Source organism: Crocodylus porosus, unplaced genomic scaffold, assembly GCF_001723895.1.
Source record: "Crocodylus porosus isolate Cpor-Errol unplaced genomic scaffold, CroPor_comp1, whole genome shotgun sequence".
NCBI classification, from domain to species: Eukaryota; Metazoa; Chordata; order Crocodylia; family Crocodylidae; genus Crocodylus; species Crocodylus porosus.
Genome location: NW_017728948.1, coordinates 69,411,349 through 69,432,562, shown reverse-complemented (window position 1 = coordinate 69,432,562; position 21,214 = coordinate 69,411,349). Strand labels below are relative to the sequence as shown.

Below are 21,214 nucleotides of genomic sequence, written 5' to 3'. Positions count from 1 at the left end.
TAAGCCTCCTTTTTAGCAAGGAGACCTTCCCGGATTCTTTTGGTGAGCCACAGAGGCTTGTGTGCTCTCCTGCTCCCTTTGATCCTCGTTGGGATCTTGACTTTCATAAAATCTCACATACAGTGCTTCAGAAAATCCTACATGAAAGTGAATTTAAAAAGGCCTGAGTACGCTTGCAAAATATAGGCTGAAAGGTCATAAAATGGTATTGATTAATGAGAGGGATTAAAATGGTCTCAAAGAACTATTAAATTCAGGGATTGCTCAATGACAGAATTTGTGGGCTAGTAACAAATTTTAGGACTTTTGACAGAGACATTCAAATACATGCAGTCATACTTGTGTGAGTCAAGAGCAATGTAGAAAGAACTATAAACTCCTATGTTAACATTTTATATCTATGCAAAAGACTATAAAAGGTACAAGATAGTGAGATGAGAAACATATGAAATATTGTTACTAAAGCAGAAAGGTAAAATAGACTATGGTAGTCAGTGCAGTCTATACATGCAATTAATGTGGACCAATAAACTGTGGAGCTTATTGCTCCACAGTTTTTTGCTCCCATTTTTTGCTCCCAGGCAAACTGTTTAAACATGCTCTGCTGAGCCCCTGTGCTAAGCACACTGCATCCCAGCCAGCCACAGCGCGCAGAACAGCTGGCTGGGGCTCAGTGTGCCCCAGTGCAGGTGTTCTGCAGCACGTAGAGACAAGGAAGCAGCCCTGGACTGGCTGCTCCCCCAACTCCACGTGCCACTCCCCAGCTGGCTGGGGCACAGGGTGCCTCAGCATAGGGGCTCTACAGTGCACAGGGATGGGGGAGTAGCTCTGGGTTGGCTGCTCCCCTGCCTCCACATGCTGCTAGGCAGTTGGCTGGGGTGGAGGGTGATGAAGCCAGGGTGCCCTGGCTGGCTGAGGTATTGGGTGAATACCTCAGCCAGCCAGGGCAATGTCTACAAGAGGGCTGCTGTGCACAACACTCCCCCCCCCCGCAGCATGGTAGTACTTGTCTTTTAGAAGCCTACCCAGCTGCAGACTTTAAATTAGTTTTGCGTACCCTAATAGCTGTGCACGTGTAGATGGTGATGCTTTACTGCGTAGCAAATTGGTCTGCTGTACAGTAAAGCTTCTTGTGTAGATGCACCCAGTGAGGACTGGCTGTCTGTATCAACCTGCACGGAGGCAATATGGCCCAATACTGGTGAGATAGCAGTGTTCCCATATTGGCTATATTGATAGACCCAAGAAATGTTAAGAGAAAACCAACTTTTGAGATGCATTTCTCATTTAAAATGTGCCTGACATTTGTTCTTAATACATAGGCATCTCCCCTCAGCATCATCACATCCCCAAAAGAATTGAACACATGACAACATGGGGACAGCCAATGTCATGCTCTCTATGTGCCAATCAAGAGCACATTTAGAGTACTGCCTCATAATTACTGAGGGGTAGGTTAGGATGTGATCTCACAGCAGGTCAGCTACTTGGAAGTAACTGCCTCTGTGCATGTCTTATCTATGGCAAATGTTAGGCAACTAACACTTCTTTCACTGAGGCACCACTGAAATCAACAGCAACTTTTTCACTGACTTCAGTGAGGCCAAGATTTCAGCCAACACTTTTAATGACCATACAGAAGATATACAGAGCAGCACACCAATTAAATCTGCAGATAATAATAATAAATTGGCAGTTATTGTGCACAGCACTGAGAACAGGGAAGTAATGCAGAGGGACATAGGGAAGGTAATTATGTGGGCAGGAAATTATATTGTGCTATTATATAAAATTATATGAGTGCCTCAAAAATGCAAAGTAAAACTTCTGGAGGGAAATAATACAAAAGAGTTATTTAGCAGGAAGAAAAGTGGTAAAAGTGAAAAAAAAACCTAACATGACAGTATATAACAAGCTGGATGTCAGTTTGCAATGTGATATGGTAGGAAAAATTAACTAATATGAGTCTGGGCTACATATGGAGAGGCAAACTGGTTTAAACCTTGAAGAATTAATCATTTAAAACTAGTGTGAAAAACACACTGGAGAACCTGGCAGACGAAACCTCCTGCAGTTGCCAAACCATGGGCAAAAAATGACCCAACAGATCTTTTTCATTTCTAATGGTCTCTAATTTCCATCCTAAAAAAGGAATAAACATTAATATTGTTAATGTGAACAGATACTATTGCTTTAAACATGATTCTGTATTTAAGGGATATAGATCCTCCTACTGCAGGGCATAAACCAACCACTAATTGACAGGGATTAGGAAAAAACTTCCCCTGCAAGTGGGTTATCCTATAATTGTCCATTATGGGGAGTATTCAACCTCTTTCTGAAGCAGCTGGTACTGATCAACATAATAGACAGGATCTTGGATGGGAGACCGTAGAAGGCAGTAATAACTGTCTTCCCAGTGTCTTCCATTCTGGTTCCAGATGGGAACACGAATAGGAAAACTTCCACTTTTCAATAGGCACACATTACTCACAGTGGTCCTACCTACAGATTTTACAGGTAAAGATAGTTGTACTCAAAGTACAGGAAGAACTGGATAGAGGAGAAGAGAAGAATGAATAACTTAAGAGCAACAAATGTTGACCCGTCTACTTAGGTTTTCCAACAGGTTGAGGAAAACGTAATGTTATATTCTCTCGGCTATAAAGTTATTTTTATTACATTCTATTCCTTTTCAAATTAAAACTGACCTATGAGATGTATCTCCTATTTGAAATGTGCCTAACATTATTCTCAGCACATAGGCATCTTGCACACATGATTCTTGCTTAACTTTAGGGCTCTTCTGACTTGTTTTCCGGAATGAAAGGAGAGGCAAGAATAAAAGAAGAGAAAAGAAGGAACGAAGACTTAGCATTCCTTTCTTCCTTTGCTAGCTCCTGGTACATTTTAGTTTTCACTGAAAGAAACTGTCAAGGTTTTTTCTCTTGAGTTCAGGAAAGTCCTTTGATATTTGACAGCAGGGAAAGATAGAGATGAAGAGCATGGGTCAAAAGAGCTTAACAGATTAATTTTTTTTGGTTTTGGCTACCAAACTTAGAGTTTACTGGTAAAAATACACCCTAGCTCAAATTTCTCAGTATCTTTCTGCTTTCAGATGAGGGGAGATGGCTTAATCATTCTAATTAAAGGCCTGAACTTCTCACATTCCTTGAAGCCACGGGTCCAAGTCCTGACAGGGCTGATTCAGCTCTTCATTTTTTTGAAATGGACAAATCCAAGTTCAGTTTACTTTGCATGGATCCTCCAGTGTGATCTTCTGAAGTGAGGCCCCCTCTCTTTTCACAGATGTCAAAGTTTCCATAGCATTTCATGGGTGTAAGAACCCTTTGCAAGGTCCCTGGTAAATACTTATTTTTCTAACAGCATGGCAGCCACATATCAGTAATGTTGTAAAGGGTTTTGGAGGTAAAGGTGCTGCATTAACGTGAATTGCTATTCCGCACTCAGAAGCAAAAATTGGGACTTTCGTGCAGCTCTTCTAAAGACCGCTTTTGTTGGTGACATCCGTTCTCATTTGTGTCTCAGCCCCATCTCCTTTTATATGTATTAGATAGTAGTTCCTGGTGCAGCAACTAAATCCTGATGGAGTTCATTGTGCCATATTTAATAAAAATCTTGCCTCTGAGTATATTATGCAATGCTAGCTGCTACCTAAATCTTGTGCAAACCCTGCAGGGGTTCACACAGGAACACAAGAACTGACATCCAGAATCAACCCAATGGTCCATCAAGAACAATGCCCTGTCTCTAGCAGTGATCAGGACCAGATGTTTCATAAGAAAGCACAAAGCCCCAGTAGCTGATAATTATGCAATAACATGCTCACAAGTGAAGTTTCTTTTAACCACAGGCAGTTAGTGAGAAAAAATCTGAAATCTGAGGGTTTACAGCTTGTATGCATTTTAATCCTTGACAGTGTGAGCTGTGTAGTATTCTGACTTCTTGTGGCAATGTCTAAACCTTTTTTAAAAAATCCTAACAGGTTTTGGCCTCAATAACAACTTGAATTCTCCAGGTCAATTCATAACAGTGTTTGCAAATGGAACCCTGCAGTTTTGTTCACAAAGGATTAGCAGTGAGCCCAGCCTCTCCCCATAACCTTCAAAGCTGTCGTGCAAGCTGTTGCATGCACTTATCCAAGAAAACTGCCGACACTCTGATCTACCTCCTCTCCTTTTAGGAGGAAGGAGCAAATTTGTGTCCTCGTTCCATAACATGATGTTTTCTGATTCTTCCATCTGTTCGGTCATGGCAAAGCTTCCACTTCCTACTGAAGCAGCAACTTATGAGTTTCCCTTTGCTGCAATTCTAGGGGGTGGCTGTGAAATATTTGCTTATCTAGAAGACATTTAAGATGACAGGAAACCCTTCCTCAGAGTACTCAAAGCAGCAGAGGTATATGGAGGTCACTGAGTGCCTGGGAGGGGAAGTGGGAGAGGCAGGAGGAAAGGGAGGTGGTGAGAGGATAGAGAACAGAGATAGGTGAAGAGAAAGGAAGGCTTACTTCCTTAAGCTTTGCTGTGGCTGAGCTTCCTGTTAGCTGATTCTTGTGCCCCGTTCACATATTCCCCACTTCCCCCATGCTCCTGTGGGACAGTCCATCCACCCCAGCATTGCAGTGTTCATGAGCCACACTGGTACCTCCAGGTATGTAGAAAAAACATTTAAAGCTGTGTCTATGGTCAAATCGCTGATTCTCTGAATTGGCATTGAATCTTCAGATTCGGATTCATCGGGGACAGTGAGCTGAATCAATGAATTGAATCACTGTCTCCGATTTGGGCCAAATCTGAATTGAATATGGCCCGCTTCACACCACCTAATGTTTATCAGGTGCAGGGCTGTGCCTCTGCTGGCAAAGGCCCCCTTGAAGCACCATTTCACTCAATCCACTCACCCCCTACTTCCCAGATACACTGCTGTGGCAAAGACTTGAAGTGGGGGAGATCCTAGTGCCCCTTCATAGTCAGTACCCAGGATAGGTATGCTACCCATCCTGACCTAGTTATGCTACTGCAAAGCAGGGATGTATACATGACACTTCCATAGATGTAGGGAAGATGTGATCTTTCTCTCTAAGAAGTGAACAAGGAAGAAGCTATGGTATGTAGGGAGTCTGGCTGCTGGTAGGAAAGAGAGCACTTGATTATAGGACATTCCTATGGGCTTAGTACATTGCTGCACTATACAAACATCCTATTTGCCACCTCAATCAGTTGACAAAATACATCAAACAGTCAATTCTGGCTCAGATAAAGTGGGTTCAAGGTAAACATAAAAGTTTCACTTTTCTTTACTATCACCCAGGAGGATTCCAACTGCCTACTCACCCTCCTCAAAGCAAGAGAAAGAAAGCATCTGAGCTTACAGCAGAGCGATAGAAAAATATACTACTACAGAACAGTAAATAGTATTACATTCAAAGAGAAAACCACAAATGCCATTGAACTTACATTTCCATCCTCACACTAACCCATTAAACAACTACCCTGTGACTTGAAGTGCACTGTAGTTGCAGTGGCATTTACTACAAGTCATTAGATCCCTACTTCACTGCAGGAAAGGTGATGCTTTCAGAGCGACCCTCCAGAATTCGCACGTTTTAATGGGTATGAAATGAAAAAAAGAGTATTAGTGCTCTGACATTCAAACTCTCCAGTTGACTGTAGGAACAGCTTTATTATATTGGGGTGGGAATTCTGTCAAATACTAGTTGCTAGAAGTTTTCTATAAAGCAGGTGAAAGGGGATAAACAGGGAAATGGGCTTAGGAGAGCACATGAAGCAAGAGAGGGAGGGAACTTGCAAGACTCAGGAATAACAGATTTCCTGTTTTACCTTGATGTATTAGGGCTTGCATCATGTTTTCCTGAAACAAGAGTGAACTAAATCTCAGATTATTGCAGAGATGTCACCAAGCATGGAATTCATGATGCTGAAACTGTGTTGCTCCAACTAAACTACTAATATAAAGTTAAGAAGATCAAACTCTGTTCTCAGTTCCACCCAGGTATCAGAAAGCAGAGTCTCTATTATAAATCCCACTTTATAGGTTCATATTTGGACACTTTCAAACTACCTCAGTTGGCAACTCTCCAAATGACTTTTCAACACAGGTACAGCCAGTTCTCATAAGTTATTTTGATCCCTTTGTGCCTGGGATATATCGTGCACATAAAGATAAACCCAGGATTCCAGAGATTTTATGTACCAAACTCTACTCCCTGCTTTACTAGAACATGTGAATATCTGCTTTGACAGCTTAATCTGGACACTTTTACTTTTCTGGAGTTCTGTAACACTGCAATAGTAGACTTAAAAAGCAGCTACGCAGGATCAATCAACTAACTACAGCTAACTTGTACCCAATTAAATTCAGTACCTTTTAACCAATACATAGTTCTCCTATGGGACATGTAAGTTGTAACCATACAGTGTTGTAGGAAAAAAGTAAATACAACTCAACCACATGAGATCTGGAAGTAAGTGTCAGGTCCCAGACACCATTTAGCTCATTTCTCTTGCAGGGTATCAAGAAAGGGAGCAAGTTAAGGGATTGGTGGTTGGTCAGATCCTGGATGTTATTCTGGTGCTGGTATTATAGTTCAAGCAGGCTGAGGAACTTACTGAGGAAAGAGCAGTTCTAAATGCTCTACTTGGAGTATTTTTACAGTAAGGGCCAGATCCTAATCTACCTATTAGGTACCTAAGTAGACGTTGGTGTGTAAGTGTGATCCTATTCTATCCTGCCAAAGTCCCTGAAAAAGTGATAATGTATCTTATCCTTGCAATGTGCTGTATCATCTTACAGGCATGTTACACATTAATTTTAGGTGGTTCTTGGAGCTCTTACCCCCTGGATTGTCCACACCTTAACACCTGAAACTAGTTTTAAGCACAATTTAGGTGACTTAAAAAATATGCCACTCCAGGGCAGGTTTATCTCTGAACTGTGTTACCCAGCTTGTGTTCTATTAACGTGTGGCCACTCCCTACAGATGAGCTACCCAAGTTACAGTCCTCCAGCATCCCAGGATGCAATGTCCTTTCCCCCACCTCGTGCTCTGTGTGGACAAACTTGCCAGCCTCTGAACTCTATTGGCCCTGGGGTGGTTCCTGCACTAAACTGGGGACTGTGGCATGCCTAAACAGCCCAGAGGCTGGAAGTTCAACACCATAGCAGAAGCATTCACGGCACAGCCTGTCATATTTCCAAGAATCTATTAATTCTGCTTAATACCTTGCCATAAGGACATGAGACAGGAAAAGCACTATACAACTCCATCTCTTGCCCTTAGAGATGTGACCTTTGTACCCCCATCCAAACAGCCTGCAGAGCACATCTCAGTTAGTTGGATTGCAGGGGATGGATGGGTCCAGGAGTTTAGGAAAGGTGGCAGGGGAAAAAGTAGGGCTCTGGATCAGGTCCCCATGAACTGGGGCTTCCTTCTTGGGGCAGGGGTAGTGGCTCCCCCAGAAGCACTTCTCCTCACTGCTCCTACCTCCCAGCCACCCTGAAAAGCATGGCCAGCACACCAACATCCCACTTGAATAAAACATGTGGCATTTTAAATTTACTTCCTCCATATTTATTTTTGTTTTTTATTTTATCCTTCAGTGACTGATTCCCTTCATTTCACCACCCTTCCTCCACCCCCATTTCTTTTCCATCTCCCATTTCTTTATCCACTCCATCCCATTAACTTTCTTCCTCCCAGCTTCATGTTCTCACCACCTCCTCCAAACCCTCCCTCACACTCCCCCACCTAGAGCAGGGATGGAAACCTGTCCTGGATCAGTAGCCTCATAGTGGCAACTCACAGCTGTAGCTCCTGGTCAGGCCCCTGCTTGGCAGTGCTCTAGTGACAAGTCATACTTGTGCAGATAGGGGACAGTCAGAAGGTTTTTAGCCTTAAGGTGTGACTGCTCCAAATTCAAACTAGCACTAACACTGATCAACATTTGAGCTGCTCAAAGTACAATGCGTAACCAGGTCCTTAGTCTCAAAGCTAAGTCACAAGTACTAGCAAAAAGCAAAAAGAGAAGGAGTATTCACCATTCCTTTTGTATGATTATTTTCTCAGGGAATTGAAGAGAGGAATAGGAACATGCTTATGTGCTTAATAGATTGAATGGGATCTGGTCCCAAGTGTCTAATTTTAAATGCTGCATGTCATTCTGCATTTCCATGGTTAATTGTAGAAAGTGTGAAGAGCCTGGAGTTCTAGAGAGGTACTAAAAAAAATCTAAATATGAAATGAGTAACTGCATCTTCTGTTTTTTCTCTCAGTGATCTCTTTATTAGGAATTCTAGAAAGCACCAATAAAATTCATCATGTTGCATAGACATCAGTGGGCATCACCAGACTGTTCTGTATTCCAGAAATATAGGGGGATTCTGTGAGTGGTTGCTTGGCTGGCTCTCATCCACCCTGTAGAAAGGTGAACAGTGGGGACTGGAACTCAGTGATTTCTATCAACTTGTAAAACAAGTTTGTGTCAACACTATCTTGAGTTAGCTAGCAACTCTACACCAACTCCATGCTTTCCTGCCTACATGATATATTTGAGCTCCTTGATAATTTTTCCATTCTAGTGATAGAAATCTCCTCATAAAATCTTCTCCCAACCATGAGACCTTGTCCTCCATTTTTTTTCTGCATACATACTCTCCCTCATTCATTGTGTTTGTCAGGAACCACTGTATCAAGCATGCCTTCTCTTAGGATGGTTAGCTTGCCTTTTTATATCCAGTACTACCTGCAGGATAACTACTGTTGTGAATAACACAGAGCAGATATTACGGTGCTTAAAAGAAAGTAAAATCAAGACCTGATCTGTCATGCTGGGTAGCCACCACTGGTTGGGAAAAAAGATGGAGAGCCTCTCCAAATAATAATCAGAAGAAGTGGTAATAATTTCTAGATAATTCACCTGTATGTAGAGCTCAAAAAGAGAGTAAAAGACAGCATAGAAGTGCTGAGATATTTTGTGATACTTTTAGCCCATTCATTCAAATGAAGGGAATAGCAGGGACACTTTCCTTATCTTGGCTATTAGTTCACTCTGCAAGAGACAGACATTTTTCCAGGTGGGTTTGCAACTCTCTCCTAAAATACAGAGCACAGGAATGCACACCAAAATCAATATTAGATGTGAATTAAGGTTTTATTTTAATTAGGCATTTTCAAAATGTAGGGCATGCAAATGACAGCAAAAAAAAGTCTTTTTACTTTTTTTTTTCCTTTAAGCAGATTATTTTTAGCATGGATGGAAGACTACCAACCTAGACAAAAGTGCTGAACATCACCCAGCACATAAAGAGCCACAGCAAAATGCATAACAAAAGCTATTAAAGGGCTGAGTCAAAATGCATCTAGCTATGAGGAGGAGATAGAGGCACAATACCGTGTAATGATTACTTAGTTTTACATTTGTCATTCAGGGTTTGTGCACATAATTCCAACCTAAAGACTTAAGATTTCTTTTCTCTCTCTAGCTGGTTTTCTCAAATTGCTGCTAAGAATACTTTGGCCTTTTGGAACACTTTTCTTGCCAAGGCTTTCAGAACACTTAACAAATATTAAGGGCTACATTGTGATTTGGACTACATGCCCATGGATGAGAGTGACAAGGAACAAGCATTGTGATTTGGTGCTGTGTCTCTAAATCACTCTCCCAGACATGAGATCTGCTCCCTGGCTTAGATTTTGTGCCTCAAGTCATATTGTATCCCTAAATTACCTGTCCAAGGTCCTACAATGGATCAGATGAAGAGACAGGAATATAAAGCTCTCAAGTCTTAAACTAAACCTACTGTAATGATGAGGTATTAAGGATAAACAGTTCAAAAGTGACCATATGCTCACATTTCAAAAGGTATTTAGAATCCTTCTGATGCAGGAAGGTAGGTAGTAGGATTTACAGAAGTGGCTATGCATATACTCAGGATCCATTTAGGTAGTCTGCAAATCCCACTAAGCAAGTATCTGCATGTTTGGACACCAAAGCACCTCTGACTATCTAGCCCTCATTGACTTATGAATCTAAATCCCCTTTTTAAAAATGATATAGGCACTTATAAGCCAAAGTCTCATTAGCTATCATCAGGACTTAAGGAGTGACTTTCAAAGTCACAAAAGGCATGTATTCACCTAGACACATTTGTCAATGGGATTTAAGTGTCATTTGTACATTTGGAAACCTTCATCTTAAGTTTCTAATTGCCTAAGTCACTTTTCAAAATAGGATTAGTCATTTTAGTCACTTAGGGTCAGATTCTATTTAACCCATTAGGTATGTAAGTAGGCTTGAAAATACAGTAATGCAGCTACTTTTGAAACAATTCATAGAATCATAGAAAATTAAGGTTGGACAGGACCTCAGGAGGTCATCTAGTCCAACCCCCCTGCTCAAAGCAGGACCAGACCCAACGAGATCATCCCCACCAACATTCTGTCTACCTGGGTCTTAAAAACCTTCAAGGATGGAGTTGCCACAACCTCTCGGTAACTAATTACCATCTTACCCTTAAGACTGAAAGACAAAAAGCAGCAAGGAGGGGGACACACTTTCCCTTTATGTTAACAGTTTTTCAGGGACTCAAGCCCCTACATGCATGGTCCCCTGCTGGACAGGAACATAATCACACATAGACACCTACATCTGCTTATACACCTCATAGAGGGAATAAAATCTGGTCCTAAATGTCCTAACCATGTATCAGGCTTACTCCAAGTTACGAAACACATTTCAGTTTGTGGGCATTAACTTCAAATATTTTTTAAAACATTCCTGTATTAGAACAGGCTTTTGGTGAATGAAATGCCAGTTAGCTAAAAATAACACTTTGAGAAGGCCATTATGGGTTGCTTAGAGAATCTAGGATTACCCCACAGTGGGCTCATCTACACGAGATGCGACTGTGCAGTGGTTACTGCACATTTATTTAGTACTTGTATACTCAAGTACTAAATAAATGTACAGAAACTGGAGTTACTGTGTAGTAGCACCAGTGCACTTCTTTTTAGTGATGATACTGCTCAGTAGCTTAATAATGCTATGCAGTAGTGTATTAGCACTGTACATCTGAGCTTTAAACTTGCTTTTCAGAGGCTTGTGTCAGGATTGAGAATGACTCAGAAGTTGTAGAAGGAAAGCATTTCTTTCAGCATTGGTTGAATGAGACTCTCAAAGAAGATGATAAGAGATGGGTATGGTCGGGGCAGATCCAGGGGTGATACAAGGGTATGGAGGCTCCCCACTTCTGCCTCTACTGCCCCTGGATGACCCAGGTGCAGAGGATGCCCCAGACCCACTCCTGCCCCACACCAGCCATGGGCTGTGGCTATGCAGGGTGCCAGGCTCAGCAAGGGACAGTGGCAGTGGTGCTTAGGTTACTCCTTTAGCGCATGCTCCCTGCTGCTCCCTTCCACACATGTCCCCTGCTGGCCAGGAGCAGGCACTGGAAGTAGGAACCCACTCACCACTGTTGCTGTCCCTGGTTGCATCAGGCATGGGGGAACCCCACAGCTGTTCCTGCCCCAGGCTGCAGGGAGGTGCTGTGTAGACAGCTTGGGTCAGCTGGGGACAACTACAGCAGCTCAGGTTTCTCTCTCCAGTCCCTGCTCCCAGGCTAGCAGAGGACACTGGGAGTGGCAGGGAACAGACACTGGAAGGAGAGACCTGCATGCTGCCACTGCTGTCCCTTGCTGAAGTGTGCACTCAGTACAGCAGGAGCAGCTTTGGGATTCCCCTCATGCCTGGATCCATTGGGGACTACAGCAGTGGTGTGTGTGGAGGGAGGGGTGGACTCCCCCCAGCTCCCTGGTTTCTTCCACCAATCTGGGGGTTCCAGCCACACCTAGTTCTTATGTCCCCATGGTTTGAGGGGCAATGTTCCACACCACCATTTACTAAATCCTGGATTTTCCCATGGACCTAGTGAACACTTGTGGGGGATTTCCATTGCTGGACAGTGCCTCCATTATGGCTTGGCTAAAGAAAGCAGTAGGGGATTCTAGAGAGCAGATCTGCTCACGAAGTATCTTGAAACCAGTGGGCATGTCTACACACGATATTAATGTAACTCAATAAATGCCAGCACAGTTTGCACGGGAGTTTATTGCTCCCATGTACAGTGTTTACATGTGTGCCTGGGACTGCAGTACACAGAGCTGGGGTGGTGCAACCCCAGCTAGCAGAGGGCCAGGGGGGTTATCCTGCCAGCTCAGAACTGCTCCCCCACCAGCTCAAGGGTGCTCCAGCTAGCATCCTCATGCCCCAGACAGCCTTGGTTACTGTCTACATGTACATTGTGTCAGAATAAATAACTCCACCATAGGATAGTATTTGTATCAAGCAGTACTATGGTATAGTTAATTAGTTTACTTCGGCTTAATAGGGGCACACGTGTAGATGATGACAATTTACTGCAAAAATAATTAGTCAACTCTGCAGTAAAGTGTCTCTAGTAGATGCCCCCAGTGTGAGTACTGGGGACAGGATCCTAGAGGGCAGGGCTTTATGTAGCTGGAAATAAAGTCACCATGGAAAACAGTGGGTCAAAGCTAAGGGGGATTCTGGGATGTGGGACAATAGGGCCCATGACATTGGCAAGCCTGTCTACCAATGGCTCCATGTGGTATTTAGTTGTAGCAAAAAGGCTACTTGCAAGGACATAATGGCAAGTCGGGGGCAGCCATTGCTCAAAGCTGTGCTTCAGTCCCTCCTTCCTAGATAGTGAGAGGGAATGCATAGACTACAGTACCTCTGTGGAAGGCCCATGGTGCTTTCTTGTCTTTTCCCAGCCACTGTATGCACCCCTCGCTTTGGGATGATTTATGCCCCCTGGATGCACATATTGCCTTTGCTCTTCCAACCCCATGCACTCAGCTGTGTAAGGGCCCATATTTAACATAATTAAGCATTTCCTAAGCTAGAGAGCTTGCTGCAGAATTTAACTGAATTATAAAATCAAAAATCAGAGTTGGAGCTGTGGTTGGGTTACTGGCAGCCCTTACCCATATCGGTCTTCAACCCAGGGAGCAGTTTCAACACAACTGGTTTTGCATCTATATCTGATGAGAGTTTTTAGATAATACATTTTCTCCTGACACTTTCCCCATAATTTTAGTGCTCAAGCAAACACACCGTAAGTGGAGTCTTTTACCTCATGTTCTCCTTCCTGTGAACTGTCACATACATTTCATAAACCCTCCCCTGGGGAACGGCTCCTGCAGGGATCAGCAGACTTACTCCTGCAGAACAGAAGATACACAAATAAAATAAAACAGAGGAAGAAAGGAAACCAGCCCTGTGCACAAGAATGACAGGAGATTTTGACGATGAAGCCCCACATGCCAGGTTTTCACCCAACTCTCAAGGAGAAAGGGAATATTTACTGCCAATCTGGCTTCTCTACCTGTCAGCTGATTGGCTGCTGCTGCTGCCTCCTTCGAGTCTGTCCTGACTTATCAGAATGGAGAAATGGATATTTCTTCCCCCCTCTCTTGTTTTATTTTAGGAACAAACAGATGGTTACTCTGTTGCTTACCTTGTAAAATGAGGGGAAAAGCAACCACTGCATCTAAAATTTCAGACAGCTGTAATGGGACAGCTACCCCCAGGCATTGCTTATTTAATTAAAAAGGAAAGAGAGATAGTGGAATACTGTCCCAGGGAGCAACAAGAGCCATTTATTTCTGGGAGGGCCTGGTTAGGTGGTCACTAACCTATGATCAGATGTACCTCACTTCTAAATTACCAATAATTATGACAAAATTGGGTTATTTCACAACCTCTCCATGACCAATATAAAAGAGTAATCTAGAATTCCAATATCCAGTTTTCCTTGGCAGGTCAAATAAGCACTGTACGATGCCTTACTTAGTGGCAGTCAGCTTGGAGTTTAATTAGAACTCACTGTACTTCTGTGATTGCTGTTTCATACAGTTAGTGACTGACCCGCCAGGTAACAGATAGAGTGATCTTCCAAGCTTTTATGACCAAAACAATGGGACAGAAAACTCAGCAGGCTGTGCAGCTGGACAGCTGTGGATCCGCTGTCACTGCAGAACAGGAACAATCAGAAAATAAAGGCACGGATTTTAATTCCTCCTACATACATGTATAATGTGGCAGCTGAAGCAAAATCTGCACATGTGAATGTACATGTGTGCATGTGTAAAGCAAGTACCTTACAAAATGTTGCCGGACAGGCTGTCCTTTCTTGTAAGTATGTGAACGGCTGGGGACTTTGGTATCTGAAAGACTCTCTCTCCCCATGCAGTACATATCCAGCTGTTATCAGTGGATGTGTTTGACCTGCAGCTCCAAATTCTTGTTCTGAATGGGAGGGAGCAGCTGACAGGGCATGTTTAATGAATGCCTTTGATTCCTGAACTTATTTCTCACAGGATTAGTTACAGCACAGATACATCAAGTTTTTAGATATGTGGCCTAACCCATGCATTTTTTCGTATCTATAGGGAGGGGTATAGAGTAAATGAGGGATTTTAATTATAGTTAATAGGAAGGGATATATTACTGAAAGCTGAATGGGCAGATCATTATAGAGTTTTATTGCTGATGGATGCAGTTGACACTGCTTGTTTTAATTATCTTTAAAGTGACCATAACAACAGATGAGCATTTCCCCCTCCAAATTGATGCTAATATACATGATTTAAATGTAACTAACAGATTTTGCAGTGAGTGTCAGTACAAATTAACTGGAGAATGACTATCCATTTAGATCTTTAGCCAGAGAAGCACAAACATCTGATCCTACAGTGCATATTTTCAACAAAACTCAGCAAATTACAACCATGGTCAGAACTCCCCCCCACCTCCCTCCAAAGCTCAACTCTCATTGGGACTCTAAGATTAAATGGTTAGATTTTCAAAATAGTTCCACACTCCATAGCTCCCGCTGAGATGGGTAGGAATGTCTAGGGCCAGATTTCTTGAAAGTCTGACCACTTAAATTAGTGTTTACACAGGAATGGGGCTTTTTAAAAAAAAACAAAAATGAAAGAAAAACCCTGCTCCCAGTTGCAAGTTCTAACCCCTTTAAAAAACCTGCCTGAATGCATGCAAGCAGGCTCAAACATTAGCACTCATTTCAGTGGGCCATCACTAGAATTTGGTTAACTGGAAATTTCAATTAACTGGTGGTTTAGCTAACTGGGGTTCTACCACAGCAGAACAACAGCATAACAGTTTCCCAGTCTATAAAACTGGTCTTTGTTGGTTTGTTTGTTTGTTTTTCTCCCCTTTCCTAACCTGTGTAGTAATGAAAAATATACAGTGAGGAACAGAATGGGGAAAAGGTGCGCCTCCGCCCTGCCTTGCTTTGCAGGAAAACCAGGTCAGAGAAATTATTTGTTCACCTGCAGGAAATTAATATTCTGCTATCTTTCTTCAGCACTGTGCAGTCTGCAGCAAATTGGAACTGGAACAACTGATTTGTTTTCTAATTAATTTGTCCTTTATATGTGTGATGACAACAGTGAGGTTTTCTGCCTTGAAGTTGCTTTTTTGGAGCTGTATGAAAGGAAAGGTCAAGGGTGTCGAATCCCACTGTGCACAGGAAAGTTCTGAGGTCTAACATATCTGAAAGAAGCAGCTCAGAGACTTACAGTTTGCTGTTAAAGAAGGCCAAGACTTTGGGGAAAGGATATATAAAATAGTTGAGTAAACCTGAATGGAGAACAAAAATCCTGTTTACTCTAAACATTGAAAAGGCAGATTCCCAGGAGTGACCTTGTTTTTTTCTGCTTAAAAGAACAGACAGACAGCTTTACTTAAAGCCACCAAACAATTCCCACTTTCAATACCTTGCAAGGCATGTTTAAACCAGCACTTACCTGAATTGGGAACAATCAGGTGACCCCCTAGGGAGTTGAAGGTCCCAAAAGCAGTGCATGATGGGTCTGTTTGTCGAGCAAGGCTCTGGTTCTTCATGTTCAGTGTCTCATTCTCCAGCAGAGACTGAGAAATTTGTGGGGACAGCTTGGATGAGAAGTCAGACAGGTCATCCTGTGGGGTGACTGCACCTGAGGTATTATAGACCTTGATCTTCAGATTAGGCAGTGGATCAAGGATTGGAGAATTGGTCATGGGAATTTTATCAGAGACATCGTGTAAAGCGTAGACAGGACCTCTGTACATGGCTGCAGCAGATGTGAGGTCTGGTGGCACTGCCAGGAGGTCTGTGTTCAAAATGAAAAGGAATAACAACAGAAAGTATTATGTATGGCTACATTCTGCTCACTCTTCCAGGTGAAGAATAAACTTTACTGTACTTCTCATGCCTTCATATTTAAGGGTCTGATGGACAAAGTCCTCCCAGACTGACCTGCATCTGCTTTTCCATCCATCCATCCATTCAGCCAGCCATTTCTAGGAGTTTATGAAGCCCTGTGACTATGGAATATACCTTTATGCAAATTAAAGAACATTCTTGCTTTTAAGATTTTAATCTTGTATTCTTTTTCAGCCAGCATTCAGTCAGACTCCAAATGTGAAATGCCCAGTCTCCAAATAAGAGACGAGATAAGAAATATGTGCTGCTGCTGGTTGTCCCAGAAAACACAGGTTCCCACTCATGGGGATGTGCCCAGTGGGTGAAACCAGGGGAAAATGTCATTTGATGGAATTGCAGTATTAAAATATAACTTCATATCCATGCTGGATGCTTCTTGGTTACCATTGGACAATTGCCTTAAAATCTGAACAGGATCTGTATTCTTATGCTAGCCTATGTGGTTCTCGATTTTTGGCTCATTCTCATTCTACAGAAGTTTACATTCCTCTGTTTTATGTTCTAGAGTATGTTGCAAAAAGACTAACATGAGGTTTTAGGACTTGGCTATCAGAAACAAGTGAGCATAATCTTTTCTTTATAAAGTGCCAACAAACGCACAATTCATGTAGCTCTGGAAATTATTTCCTTATAATATCTACCTGAGTTGGTCAACATGAAATAAACTGACAACTAACCTTGCCTTGCAGCCTTGATATTAACAGGCTGAAATCCACCATTTAATGCTGAGGAATCTATAATGTCTGACTCAAAGTCACGGTGGTTCTTCCGGTATACAAACAGTGCCACAATCACGGAAATAGCCAGGCACACGATGACGGCTATCACAATGCCTACATAGAGAGCTACATCATCTGAGTCAGGAGCAGCTGAAAGGAGACAAGAATGGGACACTGAACAACAGTAACTGATTGCAAGAATTTCAAGAGTATACATCCATATTACTATCGTTTCCTTCAAACATTTATTACCTTTTTTATAAGTTAATTTAAAATCCATTTCCAAAGTTATAGAAGAAAGCTGTGCCCTACCTGTGTGAAAATGATCTTATGTTTCTCTCTTAGCCATGTTCTTATTCTTTATCTATCTACCTATTTATCTAGTAACTAGGCAGTATACAGCCCATTTATAACCAGGCTTCTAAAGTAACTCTAGCCAAAAGACGTAGATACACCATAGTGACTTGTGAAAAATATAATGTTAATTTTGTGTAGTATCTAATAAGAAAAGAGTTTTTTTTTTTACTATTAATATGTCTTCTTTAAAGAAAAAATAAAACAGACTTTCTGTGAGAATGTCTGACATGCCCTCAATTCATGTGTTTTATTTAGAAACTTCTAAGTGGAATATTCTAAGCAACTACTTTTTCAACCAGAGATCATTTACTTCCTTATTTTACACCCCATCTGAAATGAAAAATACAGCACAACAGAATAAAGCAAACCCTAGGATCTTATCACTGGTATGATAATATATTCAGTCAGACAATGGCTGAAACAAATACCATCTATAAAAGCAAAATTCAGCAAGGAGTTCTGTAACTTATGAAAGGAACCAGACTCATTGGAGCTCTCCCGTGGGAACATGACCTGCTATGAAATTTTCACTACCTGCTTGTACCATATCTACTGCACTAATCCCAGGGTAGTACCTAGTGTCACTATCTACCGAAGGCCTGAATACATGATCAAATTTGATGTGCCCTGTGTGTAGTGATTCCACTATTAAAAGAAGCATATTGAGCAAAGAAACTGCAAACAAATCAGATCTTTTTAATGCCCTGGTTGGTTTATTGTACAGAATGTGAAAGAATTTGCTTTGCTTTCTGCTTTTGCAAGCATAAGCCAGCCTGTCTTCCAGCTGTGCAGGTAAGAGCTGGCACATAGTGAAAAGAACGGAACAAACTCTACAAGCTCTTGGCTACCAGCGCTGTAATGCTCCGTCTTCAAAATTCGACTGCTTTTTTCCACTTCTTGGTTCTAAGAGAGGTCAGGAAGCAGAACTCTGATTTTCAGTCTAAGATGCTATCCCTCTCTTCCATTTTTTTTTCTTTGATTTTATAACTAAATGTTTTATAATCATTTCATATTTGACAGTTTTCTAATCTACCGCCAACTTGAAAAGGCTTTACCCTTGAATTTCTATCTTCCAAACAGCTCCTCATTCTGTTTTCTTTTGCTCTTTATCCATCAGGACAATTGTGATGCCACATCAGCCCTTTGACAGTGTAACACTGTCACTCCTCCTCTCCTATCAAGCAAGTAGGAAGCTACTCAACTCATTCTCCACATTACACCCATGTTTCCCTATACACATGCAGTAAGGTCAAAGGTAAATCTTAACTCAAGGAACAGTCTAGTGTTACATCAGTTTCCAGGAACATAAAATCAAACATTCAACTTACAAGAAAATCCATATTCATTCTGGGTTCTCTGTTCAGTTGAAATAGGATAAATGAAACCTTAAAAAGAACGAAATTAAACAAAAATGGCAACAAAATCAAATTAATGAGTGGAACAAAAAAGGAAAGCATGAAAAATGGTTTAATTAAAAAAGAAGGAAAAGAAACCATGGTACTTTAAAATTCAGATTCAGCACAGAATTATGATTTTGCATCTCCTGTCTGCTCTAGAGTCTTACTAAGAATTAATAAGTAGGCAGATTGAATTTCTGAGCCAAAATCGGTCTCGAGTCACTAACTTTGGAGTGCTTAAAGTCTTTCTTTTATTGAGCATAAACTCTAATGGATCTAATTTATTTCAGACATCAAGGGTCATTAGCATATGGAAAGTCTTTTTTCCCTATTCCTACCATATGCTTTAATTCCCAAGACACGTTCAGTAGGGCTCTAAACAGTTTTTTTATTTAATTATCATGGCTTGCTGTTGATCTAATAGAGCTAAAGAAGGCTTGTCGTCATTGGTCAAAGGTTAAATACCCATTTGCTGAGCAGAGCTCTTGCTGAAAACCCCTTTTTAGGATTCCTTTGAAATTATTTTATCCTGCATTTAATAGGAATCCAATAGGAATTCCTCAGGGAGCAAGCAATTTTTCAGTGAACTGGAAACTAAATGGCACCTATTTGAAATCATTATAAAATCAATAGGACCTCTGAGGTCAGGAGGTTATTTATTTTAAATCTTTGAAGGCATAGTATAATATCAACAAAATCTTAACACGATGTAGCTTTATATCAAAACAGATAAATAACAATAAGTGGTCCATCTGTCCTTCCTTCACCTCCATCAGTAATATAATACTTGGCATTTTCCTTTTCCAGTTGCTCTCCTTCGTTTGCACCATCACCTACGGATTTGGTAAATACTTTTATTTCTCTTCTTTTCAATACAGAAAAAAAAAAAGATTTAAGAGGGTGCTAGGCCAGAGTTCTCAAACTTTTTAGACTCAAGGCACTCCTTGTTAAGAATCCAGGCACCTTTCATAAAATACCAGCTCTTATCTTTCACTTGTTTTGTAACTATGGAAGAATAATAGAGCAATTCTTCTGTTGCAAGGAACCCAGACAGAGCATGACAGAGCAGAACGTTTTGATGCTGTGGATTCCTATTTGAAATTGCTGGGTTTCTTTTGTGAAGCATGTGCAGGTGATCCTACAACTAATAGTGCTAACAGGGGTTCCATGGCACGCAAGCTGAGAGACAGTGTCCAAGGCTGATTCTTTTGAAGTCAGTCAGGAAAGGTAAATGACACACGCCGGGCAAAAGTGAACCAGGGCATTTCTAAAACTGGAATTAGAACATATGGATCCTTGTTCCTGGTCCTTTCCTCAACTGGGCTGCTCTTTACAGACATTCTATGAAAAGTATTTATGCAAACTAACTGCTTGTGACATTAACACCATCTTAACAGAGATAATGGAGACAAGCAAAGCTGTCTTTTGTGATGGAGGTATTTTGCTATGGCACCATGGGAAAGACAAGTTTACTCATAATGCATATTTAACGCCTTATTTCACAGCAATGATTCCAGCCTTGCATTCCCTTCTATAAATATTATAGTCCTCACTCATTTGTATGCTTCCTTTTGCATCTGAGAATGCAAAAAAGAACGTAAGGAGGAAAGTCAGGGAAGCTACTTCTGAGGGCTTGTGTAGATGGGTAGGTTAGTGTGCAAGCAAGATAAGCTGTGAATTTACAGGTCTCCAGCCCTTCTACAATAACTCCCCACGTGAATAATCTTAGTGTTTGCTAAGTCTGGTGTAAAGAAGCCTGAAAATCAGTGACAGTAAGAGCACATTTAGTGGTGATGGCAGCCTCTGTGTGCAAGCCCTGCCCGACCCAGCTGGCTGGGTTGTGTGAGTGTGGCTTGCAGAGGGGCACTGCTGCCTTCATGCCCCATGCCCTGCTCCTGGGAGAAAGCACAGAGACATGCTCCCCCTTCCCACCCCCTACACACTTCTTGATCTGGCCCCCACCCTGCTCCTTCCCCAACACAAACTTACCTGCTGGTAGGGGAGGTGGGTGTATGTGTGTCTGCACGTCTGTGCCTGCATGTGTGTGTCTGTGTATATTTGTGTGTGTATAATAGAGGAACCCTAGCCTGAGGCAAGTGGCGCAGCAGCAAACAGTTCCACTATGCAATAAACAGACTTCAGAGATTTGGTGAAAATCAGACTATATCCTAATCTTGCAGGCAGCAGCTAGAGGATGGATTTTGCCTTCTGTGGTATGAGTTCAAAATGACTGCAGTGGCATTGTTACATATTTTTTGGAGTCACAGAGGAGACACTAATCCAAACTCTACTACTTATGGATAAAGATGGGTTCTGGAAACCATACATTATACTTACAGCATGAAAACTCCCTAAAAACCTTGATACATGTAACATTACATGGGAACTGAG

At 41.7% G+C, this 21,214-nt stretch overlaps 1 protein-coding gene across 1 annotated transcript in view; it reads right to left on the bottom strand.

The window, feature by feature from the left end:
- The window catches only part of UNC5C (unc-5 netrin receptor C), a 415,055-nt gene that overhangs the window by 36,910 nt on the left and 356,931 nt on the right, over positions 1–21,214 (bottom strand). Inside the window, exons 8-11 of the mRNA XM_019552942.1 lie at positions 18,755–18,811; positions 17,028–17,219; positions 15,893–16,237; positions 13,195–13,282 (exon numbers count right to left, since the gene is read on the bottom strand). Coding sequence (XP_019408487.1) covers positions 13,195–13,282; positions 15,893–16,237; positions 17,028–17,219; positions 18,755–18,811 — 682 coding nt within the window. The remainder of the gene's footprint in view (positions 1–13,194; positions 13,283–15,892; positions 16,238–17,027; positions 17,220–18,754; positions 18,812–21,214) is intronic.